The sequence below is a fragment of the Crocodylus porosus genome, unplaced genomic scaffold (assembly GCF_001723895.1).
Source record: "Crocodylus porosus isolate Cpor-Errol unplaced genomic scaffold, CroPor_comp1, whole genome shotgun sequence".
NCBI classification, from domain to species: Eukaryota; Metazoa; Chordata; order Crocodylia; family Crocodylidae; genus Crocodylus; species Crocodylus porosus.
The window spans coordinates 78,517,343-78,535,910 of NW_017728918.1; the positions used below are offsets into that span (position 1 = coordinate 78,517,343).

Below are 18,568 nucleotides of genomic sequence, written 5' to 3' on the forward strand. Positions count from 1 at the left end.
CACTGAAACAGGTTACCTAGAAAGGTGGTGAACTTTTCATCCCTGGAGGTTTTTACAGCCCAGCTAGACAAAGCCTTGGCTGGAATGATATAGTAGGGGATAGTGCTGCCTTGAGCAGGGGTTTGGACTAGATGACATCCTGAGGCCCCTTCCAACCCTAATTTTCTAGGATTATATGCTTCTATGGTTATGTTTGGGATTGGCTGTTTTAGTGGGGCTTTTTTCCTTCTCTGACCCTGTTTCAATTCCAAAAAAAAAAAAAAAAAGCCACACCACCTTCTCTCAAAGGGATCCTGCAAGGATAAAAAACATTAAGACTATAAGGTGCTCCAGTGCACAGGAGGTGAAGGCCATTTAAATTCATAGATTCATAGACATTTGGGCTGGAAGGGACCCCAGAGGATCAAGTCCAGCCCCCTGCCCCAGGGGCAGGAAGGCAGCAGGGATCATAGGATCCCAGCAAGATAAGCTTCCAAATGTGTCTTGAAGGTGTTCAAAGTGGGCGCTTGAACTGCCTCTGGCAGCAGTCTATTCCAAACCTTGGGGGCTTGGACAGTGAAGATGTTCTTTCTTATGTCCAGCCTGAATCGGTCGCGACAGGGTTTGTGACCATACAATCTTGTCATCCTTTGGGGCGCTCTGGTGAACAAACGTTCCCCCAGATCCTGATGAGCACCTCTGATAAATTTATAGGTGGCCACCAGATCACTTGATGTAAAAAAAAATAAATGTGCTCATCTGCTGCTTTGAGCAGGGGTACACTTCTAATGTGTATAATGTGTCACTTCCTTTGTTGGTTTTCTGTGTTCTTTAAAAGTATACCTACCTATGTCAGCAAATGTGATGATAAAAAATGTTAGAAAACATCCTTGTATGCCTTATGTATTTGTGCATCACAAAAATGTCTTATTTCCCCTTATTTCTTTCTTAAGGAAAATTACAAGCATACCTTCCTATGCCAGATGATATCATAACCAAGCATAGCTGAGCCAGTGTTATAGGTGATTCGGTTACTATATGCCCATTATTAAATTGTCTCCAGGAATTCATTTAATGAAAGAAGATAGGACTACTGTAATTCTTTCCATTACAAGTAGTACCTTTCACTTGGTAGAAGTGAAATCTGGAGAAAAGAGGACTCCTTTGTACTTCTTTTAAAATAATCAAATGCCCAATATGGTATATTTGAACCTATTCTGAAGGCTTTTTTTCCACCCAAGAGTAACAGTAACTCTTTATCTAACCTAGAGAGTAACTATATTGTAAAAAAATTGAACAGATTTTTTTTCACTGATCATATGAAGTTGTATCTTATATATGAGTTAGAATAAACATCATTACCAGAGTCCAGAATTTATCACAATTGCTATGATTTGAAGATTCTAGACTTCAAAACAAGTTAGGTGGTTATTACAAGAGGTATTTTGGAGAGGGAGGTGGCCCTACACTCAATGGTAAACAGCAAAATTAACAATCAAATCAAAGTAAGAAATAGTCTAATTAGGATTCATTTACTAATGGCTTGATTAAGTTCAAAGCACTTAAAACACTTATACAATCAACCAACTCCCTTGGCAATTTGTGAAGCTTTGTCAGCAATAGCTTGTAGCTGGGGAGCTTAAAGCAATGAGATGGGAAGTGATTTGTCAAAAGCCACAGAGGAAGTCAGTGCGAGGTCCAGAATTAGAATTCAGGATCATCTGACTTTGACTTTACCCAGGTCATGGATGAATTGGGCCTTACAATGATCTGGATTTTATCCCTGGATCAACCACAGATTCCTTTTAAGAGGCTTGCCCAAAGTCACAATTTGTTTCTACCTCCATTTCCCCATCTTTGTAATATAGATGATTACAATATTTCACTGTCTTGCAATATATTGCAGCAATAAAGTCATTAACTTACCTGAGACAGTTGGATGTTATAGCGGTAGTGTCATAAGAACACACATCCACTTCAGAAACATGCTTTTTGCTGTCTTAGGAAGTACTAGAGTATTTCCTAGCTCATCCAAGCTGCAGCATTCTGGAGCAGTGAATTCTTGGTAATAGAATAATCCTACAAATCACAATGCATGTGCTAGAGGAGGTTTCACAGAAAGATAAATTTTAGGATGCCTTTAAGGCAGAGGCAGGCAAAATATGGCCCATGGGCCGGATCCACCCTGCCAGGCAATTCCATCCAGCCCACGGGGCCCCTCTATAAGCCCTGGTCCTCACTGCTCCTCTGCAAGCCAGTACCTCCAAGCCAGAAGTGCAGCTCCAGTTGCTAAGCAACCACCCTCCACCCCAGCCTGGCTTGACCAGCCCCCAGCCCCAAGCCAAGGGGTGCTCGAGACAAAAAGCCTCTGCTTGATAGAGGCTTTTGCTTGGCTACCCCAAAGCTGTTCCCAGCCTCCCTGCCTGTGAGTCTGGAGATGCGGGTACAGGCTGAACTGAGCCAGGGCCCCGCACTCCCACCAATGTTGGCTACAAAGGACCAACTCACAGGATCATCCTGAAATTCTAGTTTATTAGATGGATGCAAAAGTCAGATCATAAACCTTGGTGCCGATCCCCCCAGACACACACATTCATGCACACATACACACTCACGGTAGCTAGCTATGAACACTAAGCACCGGTGTCGAGATATACCTATCCCCAAGCACTGGAGTCCACTGTCGATGGCCAGTCGAGGCTTCTTTCAGTGAGATGTTGCTTCGGAAGGGGGTCGCTGGCTGGTCCTTCTGGTCGGGCAGGCAGGGTGCTGGTCAAGTCAAAGAGGGTGCCCTTGGGGTCATTCTTCGCTGCCTTTTATCCCTCTCTGGCAGACTTTGGTGACTCCCCAATTTTGGGGCTTACCCAATCCAGGGGTCGTTGACCTCGTGAGATGTCCCCCACGGTGGTTGCTGGATGGCAGCTGTCAGCCCCAGGGGTCATGTCCACAGGTATGTGCAATCTTAGAAGTCTGCTGATGAAGTTTGATTAATTCACTGCTGTGATGAATAGGGCTCTGGGGGCAGTTGATTGGGGGGAGGAGGGGTATGCAATCCCAAGAGTAGGTCTTTGGCATTGATTAGTTCAAACCAAGGCTTCTGTACCTTTAACAGTGAAGTTTCAGGGAGTTCCTGGCCCTGTATTGATCCTTTCCTCTCCTTAGTCTGTGGTTTCCTACGTGTTAATTGCCACTCCTTAACTTGTTATCCTGTCTAGCTACTGTATTACACAATCAATCAAAATTCATTCAGGGACGCACTCCATACAGAGAAGCCAGGGTTTGATTCCCACCCTTGCTAACATTGTTACGTGGTACAACTTAGCTTTAAACTTACAGTACATTTGTTACAATGCTAAAAAGCATAGAATATAAAACATAAAAGGGTGAAATGCCATGGCACTTGCAACAAATAGACCAAATACAATGGGGGGAGGCATAGTGATGCAGAATACTATTTTATACCCATAAAAGCATCTACAGACTATATTTGTATTACAAGTACACCTTATATTCTATAATAATAATAAAATAATAAAACAAGAAGAGGGAGGAAGGATGAAAAGGTAGAAAAGAGAAAGCCCCAAAAGGGAGCAAATACTGCAAAAGGGGCTTTTTGCCATATGGAGGGGCTTCACATTGGAGGGGGAGGCAAGCAAAAAAGAAGGCTTCTTGCTACACCAGGGGAAAGATGTCAGGGGCACAGGGAGCCATACGCTATGGGGCTAGGCTGATTTAGTCCTGCACAGGAGCTGTGCACTATGGGGTCATGGCCCTGCATGTTGCTAGCACCTGTAGCCAGGGACTCAGGTGGAAGTACAACTGGGCTAGATGGGGCTGGCCCCACACACAGCTGCCACCTGCGGCCAGGCACTGGGAACAAAGTATGGAGTGCTGCTAGATAGGCAAAGTAGGACTGGCCCTGTCTACTGCCACCATGTGCAGCTCCAGGGACTCCAAGGCTCCTCTTTCCACACACACACACACACACACCCTACTCCCCACCATACTCCCAACATACCCACAGCCCCCACACACATACCCAGACCCTTCCACAGTTCCCACACCCTGACCACATACCCCCTCACCCGACACACCTCCCCAACACCCCACCACATGACATACAAGAGTAAGACTGTATTTTAAGCTATTATGCAATCTCCTCTAGATACACTGTGCAAACACACACACATTATGGGATTTTTTTTTAAAATAAAATTAAAATAAATTATAGTGGATGCTTGATGTTTAGTTTAGGATTTGGGGCTTTTTTTGGTTTCCAGATGTCAACCCGCCTCTCCCCACAAAAGGAGTGCTTCTGGGGTAAGGGGAAGGGCTTCCAGTGGCAAAGGTCAGGGGCTGGGGGGGAGCACTAGTGGTCCCAAGATGGTGGCCAGGGGGCAGGGGCCTATCAAAGTGTGGGCTATTCTTGCAGCCCCTGGCAACTCACCAAAACTTGTTAAGTGGCCCTCCAGCTGAAATAATTGCCCACCCCTACTTTAAGGCAAAAAGCTTTAACATAATTTTAAAGGGGTAGTTTAAATGTAGTTGCTAAAATAGTTCTACAGCATGTGAACCTCTTGGAACAAACTTACTTGACTGACTCAAATTTTGCTTCAGCAGTTAGCCTTTGAATGATGCACATTTATTTCAAAGCAGGCTTAGCATTGCCTGCTGTGTGTGTAATACCTTCCATTATAAATCACTGTTTTCATTTGCAGATTAGTATGACTGTTCCCCTCCCCCCTCTTTTCAGGGCTAAAATAGTCTATGTCTGTGTTCTGTTTGAAGAGGATACCTGGAGAGAAAGATTTAACCATTTCTGAGTGTGGATACAGTTGGTGGGAAAAGCCTTGTCAAAAGCTCACTGAAATCAAGAATTCTTAATATCAATGGATTTGAATGAGGACCTATGTAAAAGGTGGCAGATATGGACTTCAATGAGTCTCTGGGAATACTGGAAAAAGCAAAGAGGCTGAGGAATGAATGGTTAGTACTGCAGAAAAGGAGATGGGGGTTATAGTGGACTGTAAGCTGAATAGGAAGCACCAGAACACTATAAAAGAAAAAAAAGTCTACTGGCTGTATTACCCTACTTTCTCACATGAACCCAAATGTACCTTGATTTTTGGAAGGCAGAATAAAGGAGAGAGAGACTTTTTTTGTAGTTATGGCTGCATAAATCAGGAAGAGTGCCTAATCTTGGTCTCACTCGTCTTCCTTTTTCCTGTGTAACCAAAAGCTGAAACCCTAGTTGCTTCTGAAGTCTGATCTCCATGAGTGGATCTGTGTTTTTTGGAAAGAGCTAACAACAGTCTGCAAGGCTGTGAAATAAGAGACAAGACCAGAAATAGTTAAAAGATGGTAAAGTTGCCAAAAGAAAAATTCATTAGTGCCAAAAGAAAGATTAGAACATCATTAAAAAGGAGAAACATTTTTAGTACCTTCTGAGTGAAAAAAAGAGCCATTTTGTTAACTGACTCCCTCAATTGCCAGAACAGAAATACTCCTCCTGCTGCCAACAGGAATTGAAGCATGGTGTTTTAATTCCAGGCAAAAAATCAGTTTCCCTGCTTCAGACATTTCCCCCAAAATTGGGGTATCTGATTTTTGGGGAAAAGCTGGGTGTAGTGTGAGAGAAAATACTGTAGTAGAAACGTTGAAGGTCAATGGAAGTAATTTGTTCACTATATCTGGCAGTGGTGAGGCTTCATCTAGAATACTCTGTCCCATTTGGGACATCACATGTCAAGAGATGCTCAATTTTTTCTAATTTGCCCAGAAAGCAACAAAGATAATTAGCGGTCTGGGAAACATGATTTATGAGGACTGGTTGGAAAATATGCAGATCAAAGGATAGATCTGAATTCCTAATTGTCTGATGGCAGTTTACAGTGGTTTCTGTACTTTGCCACAGTACATACTTTTATAAATGAACTTTCTGGAAACTCTCCATGTATTCAGTGTCTCAAACGAGGAAAACTTATACTGAGAATCTATTTATTCCACTGTTTACAAATATGTTTCTACACGTTTCTGAGCCATCCCACAACACCAGTATCTTGAGTAGTAATAGTGGAGCTTCTCAGATTCTCTCTTAACACTGAGAAAGATCAGTTGTTGCCCAAAAGCTTGTCCAACAGTTTTTTTTTAACTATACTGTCGGTTCTGTAAGAGATTACAGAAAATCCTCACCTCTTGTATAACACTACTACTCAAACATCCAGAATATAGGATATTAATCTTGTATGAGCAACAGGAACATCAGTAAACCCAACATTTGACCAATCCCCTTTTCCCCCCTCCCCAGTTAGGAAGGGTTCCTGTTTTGCCTACAGAGTGCTATGCACATATCCAACAGAGTTAATATTTGGAAAATCCTTACATGGAATTATTTCTTGGCAAAATAATCTATTGAATAATCCAGTTTCTATCATAACTTCTTATTCTTGAAGAAGGCTGCCATTCTTCTGAAAAGGAACCTAGTATTTCACACTCATTTAGCACCTTTCAGAGGATTTTTAATTTATTTTAAAAGCAGAAAATGAAAGTTTTGCCATAAAAGCCATGGATGTAAGCCTAAACAGGAAAAAAGAACCAATTTTGTCCTTCTGTAGTCAGTGGTGGTAACAAAAGTAAGTTTTGTTGCTTTTGTCACTGGGATGTACACAGACATAAACAGGATCATTATACCGCACCTAGTACAAAAGGAGCCAACATCGCTAAGATACAGCTCTGCCCCCAGATACCTGACAACTTTTAAGTTTAAAGGGAAACATAAGTTGCTAACAAGTAATAGAAGGAAAGGGAAGTAAAAGAGAATGTGAAAACTGGTTACAAGTGGCTATACAAGCATATTTAAATAACATCTTAGAATAATATCAGCTGCTCCATTCTAAGACATCACCTAGATTAGTGCTAAATAACCAGATAAATCTCCATTTACAATTTATTTTTAGTGAACTATCATCCCACAAAGGGGCTTCCTGTGGGCTTCCTTGGGAATGTGTCTTTGACCCAATGCTATTCAACATCTATTTTCTTAAGAAAATTCACTATTGAAGAAAATCTGATAACTCTCACAGGTAACAAACCCTCAGTGGATAGTAAACAGTGATGGAGATAGGCCAGGCACACTGACCAACATTTAGGACCCAGTAGTATGGTCTCATCTTTATGACCATCCATTTGGTTATGCTGAAGCACTTAAGAGCACAGAATGGTGGTCACAGACTTTAAGTCAAAACCAGATATCTTAAAGAGGCAGATGCAACGGATAAAATGAAGTTACAGGCTTGAAACAACAATTATTAGAAAAGTTTAATAGACTATTTATGAATTATATATATAGTTAACAACAGATGATGTGGCGTAGGAAGTGTCTGAGTTTCCAAGTCGACAGTTAGGAAAACAATTATTTTTCTTTTTATTTGTAAACAGACAGGAAAACAGGTCTGTGCAATATCATTTTATTTAGAAAACTGCATTTCAGAATAGATCAGCACTCTGCATACATTCCATCAGGACTCTGGCTTAGATGAGCGACTGTGGCAATAAATGGGGGACTTAAATTTCCAGCACAAGTCTGGACTGGTTTTGTAGATAACCTAAATGGAACTTAAAGGCCTAAATTCTGCTACCGTTTCAAAGAGTGATCCCAAATGTAGTTTTAGCAGTTAGAAAATGCCCTGGGTGCCTAAATTAATTTTGGGCAGGAAGACTGTAGTTTGACCAGGCAAGTAGATATCCAGGGGTCTAGTTTTCTCCCCGCACTGCAAGTTTGCAGTGCAGGGAACATTTTTTCATTCCTGCATGTGTCTCTTCCCCATCTCAAAGGGGTTTGAGATGGGGCAAGAGGCATGTGCGTGCTTGTCTGGACGTGTCCATTGAGGTCATCAGTATACACAGCGCCAAGTCATTTTAAAAATCAGTGATGCTTCCTTCTCTTTCTGTGCCGTGCCTCTTGAATTTTTGGTTGCACAGTGGCCTGGCTTCAGCAAGAGGAGTGGACAGTTCACTGTCTCCCAACTATTCTATATGTATATGGTCCGTAGGTAACTCCCTGGGGAGTTTGGAGATGTGGATTTGAATCCCTTCAGACTAAAGAGGGCCTAGCATCCAGGTCACCAACTTCTTTGTAACCATTAAGTGAAGCACAGGTGTGACCGAACTGACTCTGGCCCATGACAGGTCATAATACATTTTTTGCTAGAAATGCTGATAACAGCTTCCACTTTTGTGAGGTGCAAAGGATTGCCAATAAGAGACCAAATTCTTAAGTGTGGTTTGACTACCTGCAGAACTAGCACGACTAGCCATAGAAGGCTCAACTATAGGACAAAGGAGTCAGCTGTCCTTACACTTCTTTTTATGGGGATCACAATCAGAAAGAGGAAAGTTGCTGTTTTGGTTCTTCAAATTGTTTACACTTAGCCACAAGTCTTAGAGCAGTATACTTGAGTGATTTAAACATTTTATTTTAATTATTCTAATTACCACACTTCAGCATTTCATTTTAAAAGCCACTCCAAACAGAATCCAGCAGTTAGCTGTTATTCTTTAGCTTCTCAACTTTTTGAGAAAGGACTCTAAAAACCATCACTTGTATGAGCCCTGTAACAAATACTGCTAGGTTTGCACTTTTCCCCCTAGAAAACAAGTCTTTTCCAAGACTTTTGTTCATTTTAAAATCCATGTGATTCCTGAGATAATGAAAAATTGTTCTGAAACACATTGCAAAAAACAGCTTAACTACAAGTAATGCAAACAAGTAGATGTGTTGCTCCAGATAGTTTTATTACATATGTCTATCCCAATCTTCCCATTGTAGGCTTTACCAGCATATGCTTTAGACAGTTGTGCTGGTATTAGCTCTGGCTGGGTGCTGCTCCTCTTCTGCCTCTGAAATTGGCTCTCTTGAACTTGACTGTTCTTGTGCCTTAGATTTCATGGCATGCAATGCATAGTTAATGCTAGTACTTTCAATCCAACTCCAGGACCCTGAGAAGGGGTTGTACAACATTCCATTCACTGCCTTGACTAAAAAGCCATCTATAAAAAATACATATATATCAGATTCAAAACTAAGTTCAGTACAAGAAAGCGCATTTGTTTAGAGCAACACTACTGTACAACTGGGAAGCTATATAATTGGCCAAATATTTCAGAAACTGGTCATACCCAAACCAACAGACTGATTTAAGTATATGAAAAAGGTTCACCTTTAAATTAAATTAAAAAAAAGAGGCAAAAAAGAATTTAGATCAAGGAATCTGAGAAACTACCTCTTAGGTCTGCTGTTGTTTCACAACCAGTAACTTGTTTTTAACTTTTACTGTAAGTGTCCTAGGCCTTCTTGGGGAGGGCAGCATATAAATCTAATGAATAGAAGTAATGCAATGATCCCATCCTCCTCTCTCTGACTCACTGTCTGATGCTATATCATCCCAACACAATTTGTAATAGAAGACAAAATAAAACACCTAAAAACCTGATCATAATAAGACATTCCATGGCACATGCTGCTTTCCTTGGGGAAAGGATGAGAGAACAAATCTGACACAGTCATGTTGCTTAAGGCATTATGAGGAGACATTTGGGTACTACATGGATGAAAGCAGAAAAACCTAGACAGAATAGAGCCAAGTTCATGCATTACCTTGTTTACAGCGAGATTCATGCGAGTTTAAAAAATCCAAAAGAAACCACACAAAAAGAAAGCCCCATACACCACCATGCACTTCAAATTATCTGGAGACAAAAAGTGGCTGGCAGAAAGAAACAAAATAAAAACTCCAACACCTCAGTACAGAATCTTTTAAACCAATTATTGGAACAATTGGAGAGGGTTTGATCTGACCATGATGATGTACTCTTTCAAGCTTTACTTAAAAATCAAGCTGTCTGCTTCAGACTTTTTAAGTGAAGACTTGGAATGAATGCAAGGCTAATAACAGGTGTTGTGAGTGACAGTCACACAGACAAAAATCCCTCTGCTTACACAAAGGTGTCATTCAGTGAATGAACAGTGTTGCTGCTGAATGCTGACAGATTAAGCATCTCAATCCTGATTTACAGGAAACATCTCTGAGAAATGAAACATCACAACAGGATGCAAATTTCTCTGCCTCTCTGCTTAGACCATAAAAAAAGGCCTCATTGTGATAATTATTTTATCTACTGTTGTCACTGAACAAGACCCATTTAATTATGTATAGCTGGCTGAGAAGCTATCAGGTGTGAACAAGCTTTAAACTATGCATAACCATGGCCAAAAATGAACTGATAACCTAGATGTGGAAAAGTTCTATTTGCATTACTAAACATGTTTGGCTATACAGCTCCCAACTAACTGCCATTATCAACAGCAACACCTGCAGTACACCTGCAATATGTTTCTGACACTTACTTGATTCTAACAGGCGCTCCAACTCTTCAGGTGTAATAAACTTCTCCCAGTCATGAGTACCATCTGGCACAATGCCCATTATTTTTTCTGCGACTACTATCCCCAGAACATAGGACAATTGTGTTTTGCTGAGTGTAGTGATGAATAATGAGCCTTCAGGCTAATAGGAAAAGAACAACATACTCATCAGTGAACTTAATTGAGAAAAAAGCCTAAGATTAATTATTTCAAATTCCTGATGTAGAATCTGTCCACCCAAAAACTGTGGGTTGAGAGAACCAGAGCTATTCTCATTTTGGGGCATGTTTTATGACAGATGATAGATAAATCAGGATCTGGTGATGTTTTCTGTAGCTACTGAGGGCCTCTCTATATCACCTCTCAGCCATGCTTAACACCACCACTAAGAAGCACCTCCCCACTTGCTCAATTGCTCTTGGCATGTGCCAAATCCCACAAATGGTGCAGTGCCAGTGCCTCAGAGCAGCCATCAGCATGCACCAAGAAGTGTACGTGAGGCAAAGAGGTGTTAGGTATATGCTCAAAGCTGCTTTAAGGCTACTTTTTTTCTAGGATTTGGCACATGCTGAATGGGAGTGAACAGGCAGTATGTGCTTCTCAATAGTGGTCATGGGTACAGCACAGAGGTAAACTCAGGTTTTTAGAAGTACAACTTAATATTTAATATGTAGACAACATGTTCCAACCCAGGGCTGTTCCAGCTTGGTTCAGAGTGCTGTGGAGGGGCTGGCTGACAGGCTGCCCACCATACTGAAGCACCCTCGTGCCCAAGCCAGCTCTGTCAGCATCTATACATGCACTGCTGCACAAGAAAAAACTCCGCAGCAGGATAGGACTTGTGTTTACAAGTCCTATCCTGCTGCGGAGTTTATTAATTTCATGTGGCCTAATAGGGCTGCATGTGAAGATGCTGAATTGTTTACTGCAGAGCTAATTGGGTAGCTCCACAGTAAACATCTTGTTCAAACACCCCAAGTTAGAGAAAAAGTAGAGATTAACTTCAAGGAAACTACAGAATGTCTTTTTGGTACATAGAAGGTAATTTTCCATTTTAGAATCCAGCCAAGACAGCAAGATTTCCAGCAATTTTTCAGTACTTACAGCAGCAAAATTTGCAAATAACTCTGCTACAGGGAATCAATGAAGCAAAGATGTTTTTAATGAGCCAATGCAAATTGTTTTGTTTTGTTTTTTTAAGCTAAGCAAAAAATGTACTATAGAAAAAGAACTTGTTGGCAGAAGTAAAATAACAAAAGTTGCCATGTCAGGTAACAAAGAGCTAGATGAGAAGGAGGAAGTCGATGTCATCTTTTTAGACTTCCAGAAGGCCTTCGACACAGTGTCCCACCCAATTCTAGTGGGCAAACTGAGGGACTGCAGCACTGACGAATGCACGGTCACATGGGTGGCAAACTGGCTCCACGGGCACACCCAGAGGGTGGTGGTGGACGGGTCAATGTCGACCTGGGAGGGTGCGGGCAGCGGAGTCCCCCAGGGTGCAGGCAGCGGAGTCCCCCAGGGTGCGGGCAGCGGAGTCCCCCAGGGTGCGGGCAGCGGAGTCTCGCAGGGCTCGGCCCTTGGGCCGGTGCCATTCAACATCTTCATTAGCGACCTGGACAAGGGTGCAGAGAGCACCCGGTTCAAGTTCGCTGATGACACCAAGCTGTGGGGTAAAGTGAATACACCGGCAGGCAGGGACCGCATCCAGGCAGACCTGGATAGGTTAGACAAATGGGCGGATCTGAACAAGATACAGTTCAACAAGGACAAGTGCAGTGCTGCACCTGGGGAGAGGGAACTAGCATGGTTATAGGTTAGGGGCTGACCCTCTCAGCAGCACAGAGGCAGAGAGGGATCTTGGAGTCAGGATTGACTCCAGGATGAATATGAGTTGCCAATGCGACGAAGCAATAGGCAGTGCCAACCGCACCCTACCATGTATCAACGGGGGCATCATTAACAGGTCCAGAGAGGTCTTGCTCCCCCTCTATGCGGCGCTGGTCAGGCCGCAGCTGGAGTACTGTGTCCAGTTCTGGGCGCCGCACTTCAAGAGGGACGTGGAGAACCTGGAGAGGGTCCAGAGGAGGGCCACTCGTATGGTTGGGGGCCTCCGTGGCCAGCCCTATGAGGAGAGGCTGAGGGACCCTGAATCTCTTCAGTCTCTGCAAGAGGAGACTGAGGGGGGATCTTGTGGCTGTCTACAACCTTATCAGGGGCCAGCAGCAGGGACTCGGCGAAAGTCTGTTCACCAGGGTCCCCCTTGGAGTCACCAGGAACAATGGCCACAAGATGAGGGAGGACAGGTTTAGGTTAGATATTAGCAAGAACTTCTTCACTGTAAGGGTGGCCAGAGCCTGGAAAAGGCTTCCCAGAGAGGTGGTCCTCTCACCTTCCCTGGGGATCTTCAAGAGAAGACTTGATGGGCACCTAGCTGGGGTCTTATGACCCCTGCCACCCCCAGAGCTCCTTTGTGGCCATGGCAGGGGGTTGGACTAGATGATCTGTCTAGGTACCTTCCGACTCATTGATTCTATGCCCTCACGTTAAATAGCAAAGTTTCGTGTTCAAATAAAATTATGTTCCTTCTTATATGGACAAAAATGAGTCAATGAAATAAAGGAGAGCCCCAGTTAGCACACTGGAACAAACATCCTTATATACTTGTTTCTGGTTAATATAGAAGAAGAAACAAAATTTGAGTATTAAATATAAATTACCCTCTTTCAAAGCAATCAAGGATACGTGTTGACTTAATGCTAGAGTCAGAATAAAATTACATGAGAAAAGAATTTAGATTCAATTCATATCTTTAGATACCATCAACTTACCTGCCAAATCCTCTTCCATCAGGCTACAGAAAGTTTCTTTCATATTTGACTTTGTATGGCCCTATGCACATTGTATTGGACATCCTGATAATTCTGCAGTGTTATGTGATGGTATCATTAAGGCTTCTCAGGTGTCTCTGTAACCTCTTTCATTTCTTTTAAAAAAAAATCTTAATATTAAAGGTGAATAACACCTCTTAAATGAAAACAAAGAACCCGCTTACTTTTAACACTTGATAGCAGCATGAGATAAATGTTTCTAGGTCAGCCACATGCTCCACTACTTCAGAAGCTACGATTACATCAAAGGTTTCTGTAGACTCTTCTGCAATCTCCTCCAATGAACAAGATTTGTATTGTATTCTCTTGTCTAGATCTGGATCAAATGATTTGTGCTGTTCAGCTGTTCTAATGTTGTCTTCCAGAGGATCTATTCCAGTAACCGAAGCTCCCAGTCTACCTAGAGGCTAATGATATGGAGCACTGTTTATTCTCAGCTTGAAAACAATTTATGTAAGTTCTACGTAAACTAGCAGAATTAAATTTGCTTGCAAAATCATCATTAGAAGAATGAGACTAATAGCCATGAGAATGGGTTCTGATCCTACAGCATTATTTGAAAGATTTCTTGGAGATGATACACAACAAAGAATTTAGATTTTCCACTTTTCCAACACGATAAATTCCACTGGAAAAATGTTAGTCTGTTTTTAATGTTCTTAGAATAATTGTTCTTTGCCCACTTTGCTGCCTCAGTAGAATTTTTTCTCCTCTTTAGTGATAAGAGAAAACCAAACAGAGAGAATACATGTGGTCATTCTGTTCCTCTACATCTATCTGTAATGGTAAATCCACATATCTTTTTAATGGCTATTTGATACATGGCTATCTGTGAAGCCTGCTCAGTACTGAAAATCGAACACACCAATGTTTACTAGGATAGTGTCAATCTTGGGTGTCACTGAAGTTTCTCCAGTGTCATCTTACTTAAGTTAACACCATCATTATCACCTCTTTTGAAACTGAAACAGGCTGTACAGGACCAAATTTGTATTCTTACAACCTTAAATTCATTAGTTATTCCCTTTGTGAAAGTTACAAGCACCACTGGGTTTGCCATTATGCACTGACAGCACCTTATGTATACTTGTTTACCAGGGGAATTTGGAAATTTAAAACAATATCTGATGCACAATGCCTGCATTTCAAGTGTGCACCTGCAATTTAATGCTCCTGTGTACTGCACGAGTGTCACAGCTTTGTTGAACCAAGTCACGTTATTTTAATATTTCCCAGACAAGGCAAAGATTAAGGTAATTTCATGGTTCTAACGTAGTTTTTGTTGCATCTGGTTTGTGTCTTCTTTTGGTGGGAGGGTGGGAAATAAAAACTATTTGATAGCAGAGAAAGGATGAGTTTTCTTCTTCTATCATGATTAAAGGATTGTTCAACCCACTAGGAAAGGCTTGAGGAGTAAGGAGAAGGAGGAAGGTATCACCTTTGGACAGAGACCTACAGTGATATTCTATTCTATGCCTCAATAAGCTTAGAAATCAACCCTGAGGCTTCCTGATCCTGGGGTGTCCTACTGGCTGGAGATATTCCAAAAACAATTTACATAGCGCTGAGGACCTGTGTAAATTAGAACAGCTATCCAGCACTGCCCCTATTGACCACAGCAGCACCCAGAACCTGAGAGCTGAACTCCTGCTCTCAACATACTTCCTGTCCCCAGATTCACAAAGGGATCCTCAAGAAACAACCTTAATGTCATCTGTCTTCCAGAAGGTGCACCAGGATAATCGCTCTACTGCCTATAAAGCTCCCAGGGCTTCTTTAGGCTGCTTTGTATTCTTGTTTTATATGAGGTAAAGGCACAGATGAGGATTTTACCCCAGTATAAAAATTTAAGACAAAAAAGCAAATATTTAAAAATCACTGTGCATTTGCATCCAAAAAATAGATTGAAAATGGAACCTATTGGACTGCTACTTTATTAACAAGAATGGTCATTAATAAATCTCCAAACCACGTTGTGATAACTTTCCAAAGGCATTCTTGAAAAGAATTATGCTATTCTTCTGTTTGTGAGGTTATTTGAGGGATCTATTTATATGGATGACCTTAAGGTTTCAGATGGAGCACAGCTGTATAACAGGCCACAGCCTATATGTATCGTACTCTACAACATTCAGTAATTAAGACACCAGTACCGTAGAAAAGGGAGGAAATTATTCATCCCCAGAATTTAGAAGTTAAACAAATCATAAACTTCAAAATCTCCATAAGCTCGTTAAAAAGAGAAACAAGAACAAACTCTGTCTCTTACTTCACTCAATAATCCTCCGCCACAGCCAACATCTAGAATCTTTATGCCAGACAAAGGACTTCCCAGCTGATGATCACTACTCAGGTTCAATAAAGTATCCCTGAAATAGAGTGTACATGCACAAAGATACAAGTGGGTTTAATTGAGATAACTGTTTTAAAGATGTCTAAATAGTTAAACCAAGGCATGCCCCATCTTTAACTCTTTTACATCTCCTAGAGCAGGGGTTCTCAACCTTTTTAGATTTGAGATACCCGCTAGACTTGAGGCACCCCTTGGAAAATGCTAGCTCTTCGTTTCACTCATTTTTTTTTACTACAGAGAAATAATAGAGGAGCTCTTCTGTTGCAAAGAACTCAGACAGACCACAGCAGATCAGAACGTTCTTAACACTGTGTATTCTCATTTGAAATCTCTGAGTTTTTCTTGTGAATCATATTTGTGCACCTAACAGTACTAACACTGCATGGCAACTCAGGGCACCCTTGAAAAGATCTGAAGGCATCCTAAGGTGCTGCGACACCCTGGCTGAGAATCACTGTCTTAGAGGATGGCTTGGGATAAAACATTAAAAAGTTTAAATATTTTCAAACTGTACCTAATAAATGGCACTCTGATGTCATTCATAGAATGAAGGGGTGAATATTCTCCTTGTTCATCCCACCACTTGTGTGCCAAAAGCTGGAATTTTTTCACTTCCTTTGGGTCCACTGTTGTGTGTGAAGCACTGAATAGTTGCCTTGCAGCAGACCTGCAAAAAAAGCCAAAAGTCATGCAACCAAACCTGATACACCAGGCACCAACACAAAAAATTAAAAGCTGGATTAAAAGTGTAAGAAATATCCTTTATGAGTGAGAGGAAAAAAAATCAGATAAATTTACCTTTACTCATTTAAATTCCACTGCCGAAAATTTAAAGTCTCTCTCCTTTTCTCATTTGTTTAAAAATATTTAAACTGCATGCAATGTATTAATAATTTAGTCTGTAAAACAGATTAAATGTCTTAAGGCAATTTTAATATGGCAAGAAATCTGAAAAGCCTGTCTCAGCAGTGACTTCATTATCAGATTGTCAAATTGCCATGACACGTCAACATACCGTATTTTCTCACATACAACATAACACATAATATAATACACACCTTTTTGAAAGACAGAATTAAGAAAAAAATTTTTCCTTGTCGCGAGTACCTGATTACCAGCAGCTAGGGAGCTCAGCTGGCTCACTGCTCTGCTCCTGGTGGATTGTGTAGATTTTACATTGTTTCACCCAGTAAGCTGTAGAACTCCATCTTATCATATTTCTCACATTTAATACACACTCCAATTTCCAGCAGCAATTTTTGGAGAAGAGGTGCATGCTGTATGTGAGAAAATATGGTATTCTTTTTTCTCAGTAAATTACATTCATTGTTTTATATAATTCTAGTATACTATACTTACATGGCATTTCTCATTTCAGAGAGACAGCCAAATGTATTACTGGATTGCAGGTGTGTTTTCCAATTATAGTTTCCACATAGCACCCATGGGTGTGTCTCAAATAACTGGCCAAAATGGCGAACTGCATAAATTAGAAAATCAATAGCTTTATGATGATCGAAAAGTAAAACAGATACAACTTGCCAAAAGGTTAAAATGCCACAGATTTTTTTCCAGACAGCTTGCAGAGAAGGAGTGTGGAAGTGGGGGATAAGGAGTGGGGGGAAGGGGCAGAGAGGGTATGGAATAAGAGAAAAATACTTTCCTGGCAGTAACCCATGACCAAAATTCACCAGATCACTTTAGTACTGGCTGCTTCCCTCTGCTGCCTGCCCCCAAATTTTCCAGTGCACTCAAACTTCTCCCACTACCATACATATCCTCAGGCATTTTAATCAATGCCACGTCACCAGAAATCCCATAGTTCCCATGGGATTCTTGATTCTCATCAGTCCACATTTGTAATCTGTTCTGTGTAGACTGGGATGCTCAACCTCCAGCCCATGGGCCAAATGTAGCCTACAGAGACATCCTACCTGGTCCATGGGGTTCTCAACATCCAGAAATTTAGCAGTGGGGGAGTGCTGGCCATTAGTACCACCACCCTCCTGCCAAATTCCCTCCTGCCATTAGTACCACCATCCTCCTGCCAAATTCCCAAACCCCAAGCCCTGCACAGCAGGTCAGAGTCATGCCACACCTCTTAACCTCCACCCGCCCTTAAGGTAGGGGCCGGGATTTGGATTTAGTTTTACAGACGGGTATAAAATTGTTCAATAACATCCCTAAATCAATCTCTCTCCCTCAGTGGGAATTTACTCAGTTAAAAAGAAAACATGAATGCAGTAGAAATGCATGAAACAGAAACTCTGTAGTCAAACTGTTAGCACATTTTATGTCCCTCCACAACACAGGGGACCAGTTTTCTAATGGGGAGAAGAACAAGTATGAAAATGAGAAGCAAACAGTAAATATATTTTTTAAATGGCAGGATAATCTGAGGCACATTATTGGTAATGACAATCACACAAGTATTATCTTTGTATCCTGTCTGCTAATGGATACAAATATAACTGAACTAAAACAGAAATGAGAGCAATAAAAATTGCTATAAAATCAGAGTCTCGGATTACAGAGTAAAATGAAAACTCAAAAATAAAAAACTGTTAATATCCATACACAAATAAAAGTAATTTAAAAGCAAAAATAGGGTCATTAGACTTCTTAGCAATTGATAAGGCTCTTGACATGCATTACAGAAACTTAAGAGAATGACAAAAATCAATGGCATACTGCACTAGGTGGTTATTAGCTATACAGGAGAGACGACTGAAAAGGATTCTACAGGGAGAAAAAAAATTGAGCATCGGGGACTATACAGTTGAATCTATCTGGATACCAATCCCAATCTGCAGGAATACCAGATATTACTGAAACTAAGCTGCCTCTGAACTGATAGAAGTAAATGAACACACAGCATTCAGCAAAGCAAAAAGGCAGCAAAACCTGGGAAGACAGTAATAG

General features: G+C 41.3%; 1 protein-coding gene across 1 annotated transcript; it reads right to left on the minus strand.

Annotated features, from left to right (window-relative positions):
* Positions 1-8,622: 8,622 nt before the first annotated feature.
* Positions 8,623-17,503, minus strand: COQ3 (coenzyme Q3, methyltransferase). Its single transcript, XM_019538177.1, has 7 exons — positions 17,421-17,503; positions 17,006-17,344; positions 16,161-16,313; positions 15,563-15,662; positions 13,458-13,700; positions 10,385-10,544; positions 8,623-9,027 (listed from the first exon to the last, which is right to left on the minus strand). The coding sequence occupies exons 1-7, from the start codon at positions 17,501-17,503 to the stop codon at positions 8,825-8,827; spliced, it is 1,281 nt and encodes a 426-aa protein (XP_019393722.1). The 3' UTR covers positions 8,623-8,824.
* Between the last annotated feature and the right edge of the window lie 1,065 nt (positions 17,504-18,568).

Excerpts from the sequence above, each read along its gene's own strand:
- COQ3 (XM_019538177.1), bottom strand. The coding sequence starts at position 17,503 with ATGTGGACTGATGAGAATCAAGAATCCCATGGGAACTATGGGATTTCT. Across the intron at positions 16,314-17,005 it reads TCTGAAATGAGAAATGCCAT|GTCTGCTGCAAGGCAACTAT; the intron begins GTAAGTATAGTA and ends CTTTTTTTGCAG. Across the intron at positions 15,663-16,160 it reads ATCAGAGTGCCATTTATTAG|GGATACTTTATTGAACCTGA; the intron begins GTACAGTTTGAA and ends ACTCTATTTCAG.